This window comes from Mustela erminea, chromosome 14, assembly GCF_009829155.1.
Source record: "Mustela erminea isolate mMusErm1 chromosome 14, mMusErm1.Pri, whole genome shotgun sequence".
NCBI classification, from domain to species: Eukaryota; Metazoa; Chordata; class Mammalia; order Carnivora; family Mustelidae; genus Mustela; species Mustela erminea.
This window is the reverse complement of record NC_045627.1, coordinates 51119428-51135730: the sequence shown is the minus strand read 5'-3', so window position 1 is coordinate 51135730 and position 16303 is coordinate 51119428. Positions and strand designations below refer to the sequence as shown.

The window sequence follows — 16303 nt, the reverse complement described above, 5'->3', positions numbered from 1 at the left end:
GATATTTATGAGTAGGCCAAGTAGTGGGATTCCTCTTTCATATTTGTTGCAAGAGTCCATGTTAGGTGAGTTCCATGTTACTTGGACCAAATCCCTTCATAGCACCATTTTGCCACAATATCTTTACTTTGATTAGATCTTTACTTTGATCACCTAGTGAATGGTGAGGATGGGCATAAAAGTTGGCTGCCATGTACTAGGGACATTGGTAGAACTCCATTAATCGTTGGGTCTGCAACTGACCAACTATCATTGTTTGTTTGTTTGTTTGTTTGTTTTGCTGGCCCCTACGGCTCTGGGCTTTCAGGTTCTCTGGATTTGTAGGAGAATTGCATTCACTTACTCCCTCAGACAGGGTTCCTCCTTTGCTGTGTTCATTTGCAGACTAGTAGGTAACTCCCTTGGTTTAATCCTACCTATGCCATACCTAACAGAAATCTTCCAAAGTGTCTGGACACTGATGGCATCTATCTCTGTTTCGGAGAAGCAGATAAAAACAAAAAACATTCCTTTTTGTGTATTTTGTAGGTCATGCTAACAGGTTTGGGGGAGGGGGAAGAATTTAAATTCATGGACTCATATAACTCCTCTTACACCGTCTTGTATCCTGGTCAAAGAGAGAAATGGATTTGCCAGTATGAAATACATTCATGAATCTGGGTGTATTATATCTCCTACTTTTCCTTTATCTACCAGATATTTCTGTTTTTATGACAGATGATTCAACACGTGTTCCTCTTGGAGAAAACAAGGACTACATCAATGCTAGCTATATTAGAATAGTCAATTCTGGAGAAGAGTATTTTTATATTGCTTCACAAGGACCACTGCCAAGTACCACAGATGACTTTTGGCAAATGGTTTTAGAGAATAACTCTAATGTTATTGTTATGATAACCAGAGAGATAGAAGGTGGAATTATCAAATGCCACCATTACTGGCCCATTTCTATGAAGAAGCCTATGGAATTGAAAAATTGTCGCATCTTCCTGGAGAACTATCAGATACTTCAATATTTCATCATCCGAATACTTCAAGTTGTGAAGAAGTCTGTAAGTTTAAAAAAAATCAGTAGGAGAGATATTAAGATAAGCCACCTGTCAGGATGAGAAGTTAGGATTAGGATGTGTTATAGATTGGGGATACTTTTTTGAGTAACTTGTTTTTAATGCTCCCTGATACCAGAAACTAAGACACCACTGTGTCTGCTTCTTAACCAAACTGACTGGAGAGATGAAAAACCTAAACAGGGGAGGGGGGGCAGGGAGCAACAGTATTGGAAGTTGCCTAATCCTGGGATGTCCTTTGGCTGCTTCTGTTGAGTGTGACAGAGGTGTATGGAGTCTTTAAGGTATATTTCTAACCACTGTGTCAGGTACAATCACAGCCGTACTGATTATTGGAGACTTGGGTATGCTTACTGATACTTTCAGTTACTGTGCTCCATGGTAATGAGGGATGCTTTGAAGGCCTGGAAGGGAAGTACGTAGCTTCATGTATGGCTTGGGGGAAGGTTTGCTGGAGGAGAGAACATATGGATTGAGAACTACTCAAATGAAAAAGATGGAAAGAAAAAGTAGGTAATCAAGATCTAAAATAGCATGGGGGTATATATAGAGGATTGCAGGTAATTAAGTGTTTCAGGAAGGTAAAAGTTTAATGCCAAGGAATAATGAGAGGTGAGATGAGGCTATAGAAAGTAAGCAGGGAGCAGTCAGAACATGAAATATCTTGGATGTTGGCTAAGGAGCACAAACTTCTTTATGAAGATAATTAGGAGACATTGAAGAATTTCAATAAGCAGGTGCCATGATCAGTCAAGGCGGTTGGTATTGAGATGGAAAGCAGAGACTTTGGTGTTTTTTCATATCAGATTGGCTGACTTATATGGGGCTTATGACTCGTAACTTTTTTTTTTATGAGCAGTCAAAATTAAGCTATCCAATACAATAGCTACATGTGGCTATTTAAGCTTAAATTTAATTCAGTGTCTCACTTACAGTAGCCATATTTCTAGTGTTTAGTTACATGTCACTAGTGGCTATCATATTGGGCAGCACAGATTCAGAACATTTGCATCATTGTAGAAAGTTCTCTTGGGAAGTGATGATTTCTAAAATCTAAAACTCATAAATTTCTTGCTTTAATAGATTCAAAAAATATAAAAGGAATGGTTTATAGGAGAAAGTGATGAATTCCATTGCTCTAAGTGGATTTAATTAGCAAGTAGGTGATACATGTGTTTGAGAGGAATGAAGGGGATGAGAGTTAAACAAGAAGTCTGATAAGAGTGATGAGTCATCACCAAAGAAGCTGATTGGAGTCCAAACAATAACGAAGAAAAAGGTTGCTGGAAGTGCTGAAGTTGGAACCCATAAATTTTCAATAGCAATAAAATATATACCTACATGATTATTTTCTTCCCAGCAGCCTAACTATGGTATTCTTGAGCACAGGTTATGGAACTGACCCAGATGTTGTCCACTACGTGTGGTAAGATTCAAAGGATGAAGGGTGTTAACGGTTTGGTAGGAACATGATTCAGATAATCAGCCATGAAGTCTAAATTTAGGGCCACAAATGGAACCACGAGCCAGTCAAGTAAGAGCAAGTGGAGGACATAAAGGACAGAGGAACTCCATTTGGTCACATTGTTGTTGTAGTAGGAGTGAGGCACAAATGAGGTGGTAGCAGATGATCTTCTGGTCAGAAACTGATGTTGGAGTTTAAAAACTGGAAAATTTTTGATACTGGACATTATAGGTAATGATAAGTTCAGGGAGTGACCATCACTGTGAGGACTAGAAGAAACGAGTAGTCTCCTTTGCAAGAGAGAAATATAAATGCTATGAGGTTAGAGTGTCCGTTGGGCTGTTGAGACTTCAGGTTTGCCCTGGATGATGTCAGAGCCTGTGGGAGAGGGAAGGTCAGGGTCTTCAGTAAATGTGGCAGATGGACTGGAGGCTAAAGCCACTGGGTCATAGCAATGAGAGGGTGAAGGTATGAAGCTAAAGGGTATGAGACTCAAAAGGGAGTGGGGTTTTTCACAAGAAGAAATGGTGGATTGGAAACAGGAATGGGCAACAAGGAGTACCCAACCTAATCTCTATGCTCTGTGGGACCTGGAGAATAGGTGGCCTCTATGGCGGGGTTGGGGTGGGGGAGAGGCTGCAGAGAAAAAAGTGCTGTGAAGCAAGGAAGGAAAGGGAGGAAGCGTTTAGGGAAATGAAGAGGATTTCAAAGAGTTTACTAGGAGATGGGGCACCTGTGTGCAAGGGGAGAGGCTGACAAGTTAAAGGAGTAGGGTGGGAGGGAAAGATGGAATTGAAAAGTATGAGGAGGATCTGCGCATAGGTGGTAACCAGAAGGGCCAAGAATGATGGCTGACGCTTGCTGGCTGTGTGCTAGCCCTTGCGCTTGGTTGTGCACCTGGGAACTCACCTCAGCCCTCAGTCCCCCAGGACTTGCTGATTCCCTCCTATGTTAACCAGGTGTTGTGCCAGGTGCCAGAGACAGAACACACACACAGTCTCAGCTCTTAGAGTGCTTATGGTCTAGTGGGAAAGGAAGTTCCAGCTGACTTGTGAGGCACATATTATGGCAGAAGAAAGACAGCCTGCTTGAAGAGTATAGGCAGGTGGGAGGCACAGAGAAATGATCTGTTTGCAAGGACGAAAAAGCTAGGGTCCATCTGTGGAGACTTGGCAAGGGGTTGGTGGCCTTTGGTCTGAGGCCCACAGGCATCAGAACCATGGGGTTCATGTTTGAAGAGTCTGCATCAGGATTTCTGTCTGAATGGTATTCGGTCAGGAAAGTGGTGAGGACTACCTTTATGCACATTCTTAGTGGTCACCAGTGGCAGAAGAGATTTAAGCCCTGAAACACGCATGGTAGGGTTTAGAGCTGTCCTCAACTTGGTGCCTTCACAAGCTTTGCAAGGGGTGTTGGCATCATTCAATTTCATGTACCAGTGTGTCAAACTTGAGTTTTCTATTTGGGACTTAGGAAAACTTATTTCTGTTTGGAACTCAGGAAAAATGTGTGCATTAGGGAGAACTAGGGGAGGAGCAAGAGGCCTATCCTGAGTTTTCCCACAAGGGTTCCCAGTAAAGTAAAATGAGGGCTTCACACTGCGAAAGGCTCCCACTTTGGAAGGGATGATGGGTAAACTCAAAGTCCTTTATCTGTCAACTCTGAGGAGTTTCATGACTGTGTTTCTAGGGGTCTCAGCACAAAAGTGGGGGCTCAGTCCGCTCACTTGGTCATCACATACCCTGTCCTCATCAGCAGAAGAGGTTAGGGCCCTGCCGGTCAAGCAACTTGGCAGCACCTTCCTTTAAATTTAATATCATAATATTTAAGCTAAGATAGAACACTTTTATTAATGTGTTAGCCCATCTTTCACTCTGAGTTTCTTAGGTTCTTGGTTTTTCGGCAGTACCATGGTCCAGAACAAAGATGGTAGATTTGAATTCAGGAGGCCTGCAGTATAGTCCCAGCTCTAAACATGTGAGCTTTCTGACCTAACATGTATCTCCCAATCACCCTAATCCTTACTTTTTCATCTGTAAAATGGGGATGAAACAGTACCTACCTCCCAGAGTTGGCATGAGGATTAAATGAAAGAATGCATGTGAAGTCTGTAGCATACCCCGCACATCGCGAGTGCTTAAATCGTACTACCTCTTCATAGTGTGATTTTCATTATTGTATGACCACAGAGCCTTTATTAGTAGTAGTGGTGGTGGTAGTAGTAGTAGTAGTAGTAGTAGTATATTAAAAATTCAATTTAGATCTTTAATATAAGAAGTTGATAAATCTCTCTCTTCTCCTTCCTCCTCCCTCCCTCCCTTCTTCTCTGTCCCCTTTGCTCCCTCCCCTTCTCTCTCCACAGACGGGAAGTAGTCACTTTGTAAAACACTTGCAGTTCACCAGCTGGCCAGACCATGGCACTCCTGCCTCGGTAGATGGCTTCATAAAGTACGTGCGTTATGTGAGGAAGAGCCACCTTACAGGACCTATCGTTGTTCACTGCAGTGCTGGCGTGGGCCGGACGGGGGTGTTCCTCTGTGTGGATGTTGTGTTCTGTGCCATTGAAAAGAGCTTTCCAGTAAGTGTGTGAATTAAACAGATAACTGATGCTGTTAGTAAACATTCTGCTTGTAACAGCCTTCTAGTACCTAGAGACAGATTGGGCCTTCAGGAGAACTCAGTAAAGAGAAAGCCTGTGAACTTTGGGGACCTGCTTCTCAATTCAGTGCTGCAGGTTCCCGGAGGTGGCTGTGATGATGACAGTACAGAAAGCACACAAAGGACACGGGACAGTGTAGAGGCACAGTAGAGGCACAGTGAATGTGACTTAACTTCCCTTTCCTCCCCTCTTCCCACACCTAAGGTTTTTAAATCTTGTTAAAGAATGTTGATGAAGTATATGCCTCTTCCTAATGAACAGAAATGCATGCACATGAGCACACTGGAAAAAATGTGGACTTTAGTGTTTTAATGAGAGGTCCCTAGCTTGGACTGCCAATTTTGCTTCATACTTTAGATTTTGGTGATATTGAGCACATTGCTCATCCTCTTGGAAACCCAGTTTTCTCTTACGTAAAATAAGGATAATATTTTTGGGTTTGAGTCCGTCATTAACAATTCTTTGCTTTCCTTCCGAATTTGGAACCAGCTGAGATAGACCCAAGAATTAGACACATATTAATTATCCTGTTACCTCTACTGTTGATTAAACTGCTTAGGGAATGTGACCTGAGATTTGTGGCCAGAAAGGCTGACTCACTGAGCTGTTTTTCCCGGGCTGTGGAAGTGCAAAGGGCCTGTTTATTAGCAGGCCCCGGGGTGGGAGGCGGGGAGTGGTTCTTACCACCAGGACCACAAGAATGGAAAACAACCATACCTCTGGCATGACAAAGCGGGCTAGTAGGCGTTTGCCCTGCCAGACAAATTCTGCAGTTAGATTATCGTCACAAAAACTAAATCTCAGTTCCATCGGGCCTTCACTACCTAGTTAAACCCTGACTGTGGGAGGCTCTTTCCCTTGGCAGCAGAATGGCTGTTTTGGTTCCAGAACTCACCATCCTCAGGCCATATTATTTGGGAGGGTGGGAAAATGGCCTTTCCCCGTAACTCCTTGGAGGACAGAGGAAATTTCTTTTTGTCAGAAACTTGAGCCAGTATCTCCCAGCATTTCAGCTGCTTCCGAGTTAGGAAGTTAGTCCCTTGCCTGACCTAACCGCTGTGAGAGATGCTGGTCTGTTTGGGCCGGTCAGGACTACTCCAGACTGTAAGGCTGAGAGTGAGAGAGGAATGGTTTTTCAAAGCAAACTCAGAGAATGAATATAAACTAGACAGTCCTCTCCACTCTGCCCCCACCAAAAAAAGACCAATGTGCTAAAAAAATGCTGAAAATTTAAGTAGTGTAATTCTGATATTACCCATTCCCATAACTAATGTGGTTTGATCCTTTTCGCAGAAATTTATTAGTATGATTTTCTTTTATATATTTCCCATTATAATTTCTTAAATAATTGGTTTATGTTTGTCCTTATTTTATTTTCCTTGTAGAAACTGTAAAACCTGTACATATTATACTTCATGATCCTAAGGAGCACTGTTTTCTTCCACATTTTATCTTCTTTAAACTCAGAATGTGTTTTATAATGAGTCAGGTTTAATTGACAGTGTTTTTCTTAGTGATACATAAAATAATGATACATTTTGCAATTTGAGAGAGTAATTCAAAAATAAAAAATGCATCCATTGTTTCCTTATTGGCTTTCCACAGAACCTTGAACGGTCAAATGTTCTTACTGATGACCCTTTCTACTCTTTTCAGAAATTTTGTCCAGACTTTCCTAGAAATTGAGAGTAAGCATTTAGAAACTTCAAAGCAGTTTGCTGTATTGCTGTGACATCCAAGAGCGTGACCAGTGAGGGGGACTGGTCTTAGTGAACAGGGGATAGACCAGTTTGTGTGTTGTGGAACTCTCATGCAGTGTCATACATGCAGCAAGCTGCGTACGAGCTGTGTGAGGCTGTACAGTTGTGACCTGTAATGTCGTAAGATGCCTTGATCAATTATAACTCCAAAGGATATGAAAAGCTGAGGATATGTAACCATTTATTTCTTTTTTAATTGTACTTCTATAACCATTTGCATTTTTAATCACACCTGCTTAATAATCCATAAAATGTTGGGAGCAAACGGGCTCTTGCCTTGCAGAAACACTGAGATTGCTCTGTAGTTGGAACATTCTCGATCGACCTTTCTCCTCCAACAGTCTTAGTTATTGTATTATCACATAATGAAGAGAATAATCCAGAATTTAGTACATTAGCCTTTTCATAATGAAAAATTCTTGCAACACCACTGTGCACCCTGTCCAGTTTACCCGGCAGGGGGTTGTATTTTTGTTTGTTTTTGTTTCTGTTCTTCGTAGTAAGAGTCTCTTGATGAAGCAGTGTGATTTATCTCTGGGCACCAGTTCCCTGATCTGTGTAATACCTCAGACGGCTTTCTTACCCTTGCAGCTCTGCGACCAGAACATAATTCTACACAAAGCTCAAGCTCCAAATCACATCAGGTTACAGTGTAATACTTTGCATTTCTGCACAGTTTAGAGCTAGTTGTTTGTCAATAATCCAACGGAAAAAAGGAAGAATTCTTCCTTCTTAACACTTCATGTTCAAATAACACACATGCTGAAAGAATCACCGTTAGCCACATCTCCGTATCCATTAAGCTGCAGTGCCGAACACCTTGATACTTGCATTTGCTTCATAAGTTGGTACCACTGCATACCATTAGCCCTGACTTTGTCAAGCTGTCATGTCATTAGAAAATGGTACTTTCTGTGGTTCTCTCCTCGTGCACCTGCCAGAGGAGCACACAGCCCTGAACCATTGCCTGACCTCGTCATAGGTGGGCTGTGAGCACTGAAGGGGCCTGTGCAGTGTGGGGGGAGAAAAAGAAAAGAAAAGAAGATGGTACTTTAGCTGTCCTTTTTGCCACATATTTACCCCAAATTTCCAAAACATCTTCAATAGCCATTCTTCATTGTCCTGGTAATTGTGTATGGGTTTGTAATCTTAGCAATTCTAAGAGCTATTTTGTGAGTCTGCAGAACATTAATGTTACAAGTGAAAAATAATGAACATTAGCTTCTGTTTTTTAAGTGTAATATTCTTTTAAATAATTCTTTTGTCTTTGAACAAAAAGACATGTGTTCAAAAGGAACTTTTGAACTTATTTCTTTTTTTTGAAAATGAAAAATACATTTTAATAGTTTGCTTTGTTAGCCAGTACATTGTTGCAATTAAGACAGGTGTGGTTTAAGCATTCACAGTCAATAATGGCTATAAGATTCAACATAAGGAATTATAGTTCCAAGTAAAATGAAGGTGAACTCTTTCTGCCTTCATATCTTTGCATTTACCTCCATTATCATCATTTGGTTAACTACTATAGCTGCATCCAGAAAGCTGTGTTTTTCTAGATGAGGCAGTGCAGTGAAACTTGTTTTACCATCCTTAAATTAAGATTAAAAAAGAATAATATAAATTCATTTCCATAAATTGTCTAATCTTCAATTATAAATTTAAAAATAGGCTTTCAGTAACAGTTTTTATGAGACTGACACGCTACCTACTGTGCTAACGAGGCACCTCAGTAACAGTTTTTAAATTCAGTGAGATTTCACTTTGTTATATTTCCTCATATGGATCAGACTTTCGGTTTCGAGTCTAAGAACTCCTTACCTAGCCTAGGTCCCAAATAACTTTTGCTATATTGTTTTCTCATCGTTCTGTGTTTTATGTTTAACATTTAAGTCCATAATCCATTTTTTTAAAATTTTTTATTTTTTATAAACATATATTTTTATCCCCAGGGGTACAGGTCTGTGAATCACCAGGTTTACACACTTCACAGGACTCACCATAGCACATACCCTCCCCAATGTCCATAATCCCACCCCCTTCTCCCAACCCCCCTCCCCCCAGCAACCCTCAGTTTGTTTTGTGAGATTAAGAGTCACTTATGGTTTGTCTCCCTCCCAATTCCATCTTGATTCATTGATTCTTCTTCTACCCACTTAAGCCCCCATGTTGCATCACCACTTCCTCATATCAGGAAAACAGCATGGAGGTTCCTCAAAATGTTGAAAATAGAACTGCCCTATGACCCAGCAATTGCACTACTGGGTATTTACCATTATCCGTTTTCAGTTAATTTTTGTATAAGGTATGAGGTTTAAAGTAAGGTTTACTTTTCCTTTCTTTTTTTTTTAAAACTTTTTTGCCTATGTTTGCCTTTTTGCCTAATTATGTCTAATTTTCTAACACCATTTGTTGAAAAAGCTGTTTTTCCTCTCTACCAAATTGTTTTGCACCTTCATCAAAAATCACTGGGCATGTTTGTGTGGGCCTTTTTCTGGTTGTATATTCTGTTCCATTGATCTGTGTGTCTTATCCTTCTACCAATACTACTCTATAGATTCCTGTATCTATATAGTAAGTTTTAACATCAGGAAGAGTGATTCCTTTATTCTTTTTCAAAATTGTTTTAACTCTTACAGGGTCTGTGCTTTCCCACATAAGTTTTAGAATTAGCTTGTCTACTTCTACAAAAAAGCTTGCAGGGATTTGGTAGGAATTTCTTTAAAGCTGTAGATCAGTTTGGGGAGAACATCATGACATCTTTGCTATGTTGAATCCTCCAATCCATGAACATGGCATGTCTTTTCATTTATTTAGGTCTTCTTTAATTTCTTTCATCAGCATTTTCTCATTTTCAGCATTTAGATCTTATATGTGTTTCTTTAGATTTCCTCTTTGGAGCAATTATAAATGGATTGTGTTTTTTACTATCAACTTCCACATGTGCATTGTTAGTATGTAGAAATGTGATTGTTTTTGTGTGTTTTTGCTGATCTTCTGTGCTGTGATTTCACTGAACTCACTAAATCTAAGAGGGTTTTGGGGGGGTTCTGTTTTGTTCTGTTTTTAGATTCCTTGGGATTTTCTACATAGACCATCATTCTAGTTACAGATAGGGACAGCTTTTTATCTTCCTTTCCAACCTGCATGCCTCTTGTTTCTTTTTCTGGCCTTGTTAAACTACCTAGAATTTTAAGTATTAGATTGAATAATACATGTGGTGAGAGCGAACATTCTTGCCATTACTAATATTAGGGGGAAAGCAAATTAAAACAATTTGTTTGTAAAAGACTCCATGAAGAGAATGAAAAGACAAGCTACGGATTTGGGGAAACTGCAAATAATATATCCAACAAAGATTTTTACATTTAGAATTTAGAAAGCATCCTCAAAACTCAGTAGTAAAGAACAGAAACCAAAAAAGGAGCCAATTAGAAAATTGGTAAAAGATATGAACAGACATTTCACCAAAGAGGATAAAAAGATGACAAATTACCACATTTAAAAGATGTTCAGCTTCACTAGCTTTTAGGGAAATGAAATTAAAACTATGATGAAATATCACTAGACATCTATCAGAAAGACAAATATAAAAAATGACACCACCAAGGGCTGGTTGAAGAAACGAGTTGAAGAAATGAGATTAACCATTTGTTGCTTGTGGGAATATAAAATGGTATACCCATTCTAGAAAATAGTTTTACAATTTTCTTTTCCTTTCCTTTCTTTTCTTTCCTTTGAGAGAAAGCACAAGTGCAGTGTGGGGGAGAGGGGCAGAGGGAGAGAGAGAATATTAAGCAGGCTCCACATTCATTGCAGTCCCCAACACAGGCCTTGGTTTCATGACCCTGGGATCATGACCTAAGCCAAAATAAAGAGCCACTTTCTTGACTAACTTAGCCACTCAGGTGCCCCTGCAATTTCTTTAAAACAAACAAAAACGAAACTAAACTAAATTTACCATATAACTCCAGCAATAGCACTCTTGGGTGTTTGTCCCAGAGAAATGAAAACCTACCTTCACACAAAAACCTGTATGTAAATGTTCATGGTAGATCTGTTCATAATAGCCCAAAACTGGAATTGACCTAGATGTCCTTCCACAAGCTGATGATTCAACAAACCAGTATATATCCATACCATCCAATATTACTGAGCAATAAAAAGGAGTGAACTATTGATATGCACAATTTGGATATATTTCAAAGCAATCATGCTAAATGAAAAAAAGCCTCAAAAAGTTAGAAATTATGTGATTCCATTCATATAATCTTGTTGAAGTAACAAAACAGTCAATATGGAGAACAGATGACTGGTTACCAAGGGTTAGGAACTGAGTTGGATGAGCAGTTCTAATGGATAACAGGAGAAAGTCCTGTGGTGGAACAGTTTTGCATCTTGATTGTGGTTGCTGTTACCGGAGTCTTCACTTGGGATAATATTGCACAAAAATACACAAACACATCACACAATCTCACAAATGATTGCCTGAAAAAATGGCAAAACCTGAATAGGCTCCGTGGATCATACTAATGTCAGTTTCTGGGTTTTGCTATTATACTATATGTATATAGGATGACATAATTGGGGAAGATTAGGTGAAGGGCACATAGGATCTCCATGTACCTTTTTTTCCTAACTTACTGCTGTATATCTATAATTCTAGTATAAAAATTTAATGGCTCAATTAAAATTTTAAATTATTATAAAAACAAAAAGTTATAAAGGAATGGTTATATTTTCTCTGATTTTCACCTATTTGGGGATTATAGTTAGCAAACCTTAAAATTTCATGTTTTGATGTGGTCTTGCTGAACATGACTGGTCCTCAGCTTGCACCGCTTGACTCTCCAGGCAACTTTAGCAGCACTTGAGCTGGTCTGTAACCTGTTCTGCTGGTGATGCTCCTTGATGCTGCTGTCAGATGGCCAGAAGAGTTTCTAAACACTTAACTACCAGTTTCTGGGCTCATCTTATTGTGGAATAACAACAGTCCCTTGCAGACCTGCATCAGCTCAGCAACCACATTGGGTACGCTGGTCTCCATGCACAGGTTGCAGACTCTGGTATCAGACCAACTGTTGCTCAGGGTCTCCATTTGAGCCGAGAAGGCTCTTTAGATGAGAAACAGCTGTGTTGCTGTATGGCCAGAAAAAGTATCCTGTGCTTCAGACTTTTCCAGAATCACAGTGCTGCTTTAAGTTTTCCCTTTGGAGAACAGAAAAGTGGACATGGGCAAATTTGTTGTTATTTCTTTTGGAGAGCATTTCTTATTGTAAATGATTGCTTCCTGCTTTTTCCTGGAAACCCCTTTAACCTAAAGTCTTCCTTATCCATTAGACTAGGTTAAATATAGTATGTTTTCTTATAGCTGAAAATGAGAACTTTCTGGTTAAATTTTGACATCTCTTTAACTGGGAAGAATTATGGAGTACTCATCTGGCAGTCTGTGGGTTTGTGTTTTCCCCCATGTGAATAATACAAAATCACTGTCATCCTGTTGCAGTTCAACATCAAGAATATAGTGACCCAAATGAGAGAACAGCGTTACGGCATGATTCAAACAAAGGTGAGCTCTCACTACATAAATTCTAATAAAAAGAATAATGAACATAAAGATTAACATGTATAGCATGTTACAATTTGTAAATCTCTTTTACCTACTTGATGTTACTGAATTCTCACTGTTTGGGGTAGACATGAATTTTTCTCTGTTATTATCGATGAAGTACTTCACCTTCAGAATAATGAAGTCTGTTCTGTGAGGTTCTGTTCATATAGCACGTGGAGGAGCCAGGCAGGAAACTGGTGTCCTGATGCCCAAACACATGCCTTGTCCATCCATGATGCCGTGTTATTTAAGTAACATATCTAAAATTATTCATAGGTTTCTGGATGACAGTTTTGGGATGTTTACTTGCCACTAAATTATCAAAGTCATTGGCACGTCATAAAGGGATAGCATTGATGTTATAGATTAGTTATTAATCATTTGGGAGGGGGAATCAAGAGAGTATGGGTAATGAAAAGCAGCAACCCCTAAATCTTTAAGTTGACCTGTTCTTAGGCCAGTGTTAAATGATAGGAAGCATTTTATTTGAAGTTGGATTGCCCGAGAGACCTGAGGCTACACCTAAAGAAAAAAAAGTTTAAATGTGATGTATCCAGGGAGATATAAGGAGATAGAGGTTGAGGTTAAGTTTCCACTCTGCTCAGTTAAGCCTTGAGTTAACCAGTTCTAGACCAAGCACTGTTTTATGATAATTTTTCTTCCTGGTATTTAAAAAAATAACATATTTTCATAAAGAAGTTCCTGGCTAAATGTTTGCACTTTTTAGGAACCTTCCTTTATGGTTGAAAATTACAAGTATGTTTTCTGTAAGTGGATAGTGGTATTCAGCTACTTACCATCCTGTTATTTTTCATATGTATGTATATAGGAGCAGTATTTCTTTTGTTATAAAGTTGTGCTTGAAGTTCTTCAGAAGCTTCTGACTTTAGATTAAGAAAGACTTCTGTTGCCTCACATTTCAAATTATCAAGTGGCTTGGAGTCTTCTCACAAAGAACACTTCTGGCTGTGCCGACGGGCTTTGCTTACGGGTACCATGTGCTTTCTTGTTGTATCATTTGACTTTCTCTCTGACAACTCCCTGAAGGCAGCATCATTTGGTTTGGGGTGAACAGTGTTTATCCATTAATCTTATTTAGATAATATCAAAATATACTCCCACATTTTCCCGTGAAACAAAAGTTGCATGAAACAACTGCAGCTTATTTGGTTGACGGGATCACAGAGCCTAGTAATGGACTTAAACTGTACTCATTAAGATTTCATTTGCATAGACAGCTAAAGGGAGCTGAGGATTTCCAGAACCTTATAAAGCCCTTACCTTATTCTGGAGAATACAGGGCCAGTAAATGCAAGATCACATCATGAGCTCTTAGAGGCCTTTTCAGGACAGTTACTTAACCCATGTTTTGTTTGTTTGTTTGTTTAGCTAGAGTCTGTATTTGTTTAGCTAGAGTCTGGTATTTGAATAACTCAGTTCACTAATTAGGATGACTTAAACTTCCATACAAATTGGATTCCATTTTCTTATAGTTCCACACTCTCGGGGGGGCCCAGAGACCTCAGAGGTCAAGCTGCCTTTCTAGAGCAGCTGCACAGGGGCCTGTTGGTTTGGGAAGTATTTCATGGGTGGGCAGAGTTTCCCCTGCTCCATCACATGAACACACTAGTGAACGGTCCAAAACTAAAATAGATGTTTATATAGAAAGTCCAAGAGGAGATTTTTGTCCGGCTTGAGCTCTTTCCTATCCCACCCTAACACTTAACATATTACTCAGTCTGCTTTGTTAAAAGCACATATTATATTTTACTTGCCTCTTAGTCTTTGCCCTTTAGCTAACCAATAAACTTTGATATAAGCATTATTACATAAGGCTATGTATCTCTTACGCCAGATATATTTCTCAAACTAAGATCTTATGATAGTCATTTTTTTCTTCAGAGTTCCATTAAATCATTTCTTTCCATTACTGCCCCACCTCTGCTGTAACATTTAAAAGTTGGCTTTGGGAACTAGGCTTTGGAAAACCAAATTCATAGTTGTGAAAGGAAAACTTCCATATTCTCTTTTTGTAAAGATGTGGCCATTATTATATCCATCTTATTATATGACTTTGCCTCATACGATTACAGTGATATTTTGGTCAAGGAATTTTAGTGACCAGTTATACCTGATGATAAGCTATTTAGCAACAGCTACATGTCTTTGTACAGTGTAATTCAGTGGAGATCAGAATATTCTATGAATTATATTGAGAAAATTTCTAATATTAATGTAAATCTTGAATTTATAAGAGGCTTATTTTATTCCCTTGGCTGAATGAATATTTGAATTTGTTGAATTAAATTTGATAATTTTCATTTTAGAAATAATTATATTCCAGAAATGTATTTTATATTAAATCAAATTGATGATTCTACCTATTTACATTATTCATATAAATAATAGTCTGTGCTAAACATTAATTTCATTTTGATGATTGGCCCTTAATATTTGTATCCCAAATTTTATTTTCTCTCTGTTATTGTAAAATAATAGATATGATGTACAACAGTATTCATGAGAAAGTTCTATGCTGTTACTTAAATGAAAAGACTTACTATGAATTGCCTGAAGTATTTTTATTATCTAGGCCTTGAAATGTTCTTGTAAAGAAAAATGCCACAATTTTGATGGTAAACATGTTTCTTCTTTAATGTGTGCCCTCTATTTTTATAGCTGTACTAATTTTTAGTTTTTCAAAGAAATTAAATAAGTCAATATAGAAATACTGATTGTACTTGTTTTATTTCATTTTTGGAAAGTGAATTCCAAATTGAAAACTTTTGACTAATTGAAATACTAAGTTTCCTACCAACAAAAAAAATCATTCTTAGCCAAGGATATGAATATGAAACTCCCACTGACACCTTTGTAAGTATATGAATGCTTATTTAGAGGAAAGTTTAAATCATTTAGATAAAAGCATACATATATGCATTTAATAATGTTCAACTTTAAATACATATATTTAAAGTGGCATTGTGCTTGATGGACTTACATGTTGGACCAAAGCTTTTCAGAAGTAAACATTGTAGGTTTTATTCTCATAGAAGTCTTGGTAATTTATTTTTTCTTGGGCTTTTTACCCTGAATCTATCTAGAACATTATTGAATTTTCAATTAACTTTACATTTACTACTCAAAGGTCATTTCAGTGATTTATTTTTATTGAAAAATCTTAAATGAAAATGCCTAAGTAACCCTAAAACAAAACAGTTTCATTTCCTACTTACTTTTTCTTAATCCCTGGGAAGATTTACTTTTCTTTTTTTTTTAATTCAAAATTTTTTTTAATTGGCATATAATGTATTATTAGCCTCAGGGGTACAGGTCTGTGAATTGCCAGATTTACATATTTCACAGCACTCAGCATAGCACATACCTTCCCCAATGTCCATAACCCAACCACCCTCTCCCTAACCCCCTCCCCCAAGCAACCCTCAGTTTGTTTTGTGAGATTAAGAGTCTCTTATGGTTTGTCTCCCTCCTGATCCCATCTTGTTTCATTTATTCCTTTGCTACCCCCCAAACCCCCCACATTGCCTCTCAAATTCCTCATATCAGGGACAGCATATGATAATTGTCTTTCTCTGATTGACTTATTTTGCTCAGCATAATACCCTCTAGTTCTATCCACATCGTCACAAATGGCAAGATTTCATTTCTTTTGGTGGCTGCATAGTATTCCATCGTATATATATACCACATCTCCTTTACCCAAGATTTAGTTTTTTAATATGT

General features: G+C 38.4%; 1 protein-coding gene across 11 annotated transcripts in view; it reads left to right on the top strand.

Moving 5' to 3' along the window:
• Positions 1–15573, top strand: part of PTPN20 (protein tyrosine phosphatase non-receptor type 20) — a 117412-nt gene extending 101839 nt beyond the window's left edge. For all 11 annotated transcript variants that reach the window (XM_032313144.1, XM_032313136.1, XM_032313138.1 and 8 more), the window contains 4 exons: positions 718–1052; positions 4895–5110; positions 12455–12517; positions 13389–15573. In XM_032313144.1, the coding sequence (XP_032169035.1) occupies positions 718–1052; positions 4895–5110; positions 12455–12517; positions 13389–13454 (680 nt within the window). In that variant the 3' untranslated portion in view covers positions 13455–15573. The remainder of the gene's footprint in view (positions 1–717; positions 1053–4894; positions 5111–12454; positions 12518–13388) is intronic.
• Positions 15574–16303: the final 730 nt, after the last annotated feature.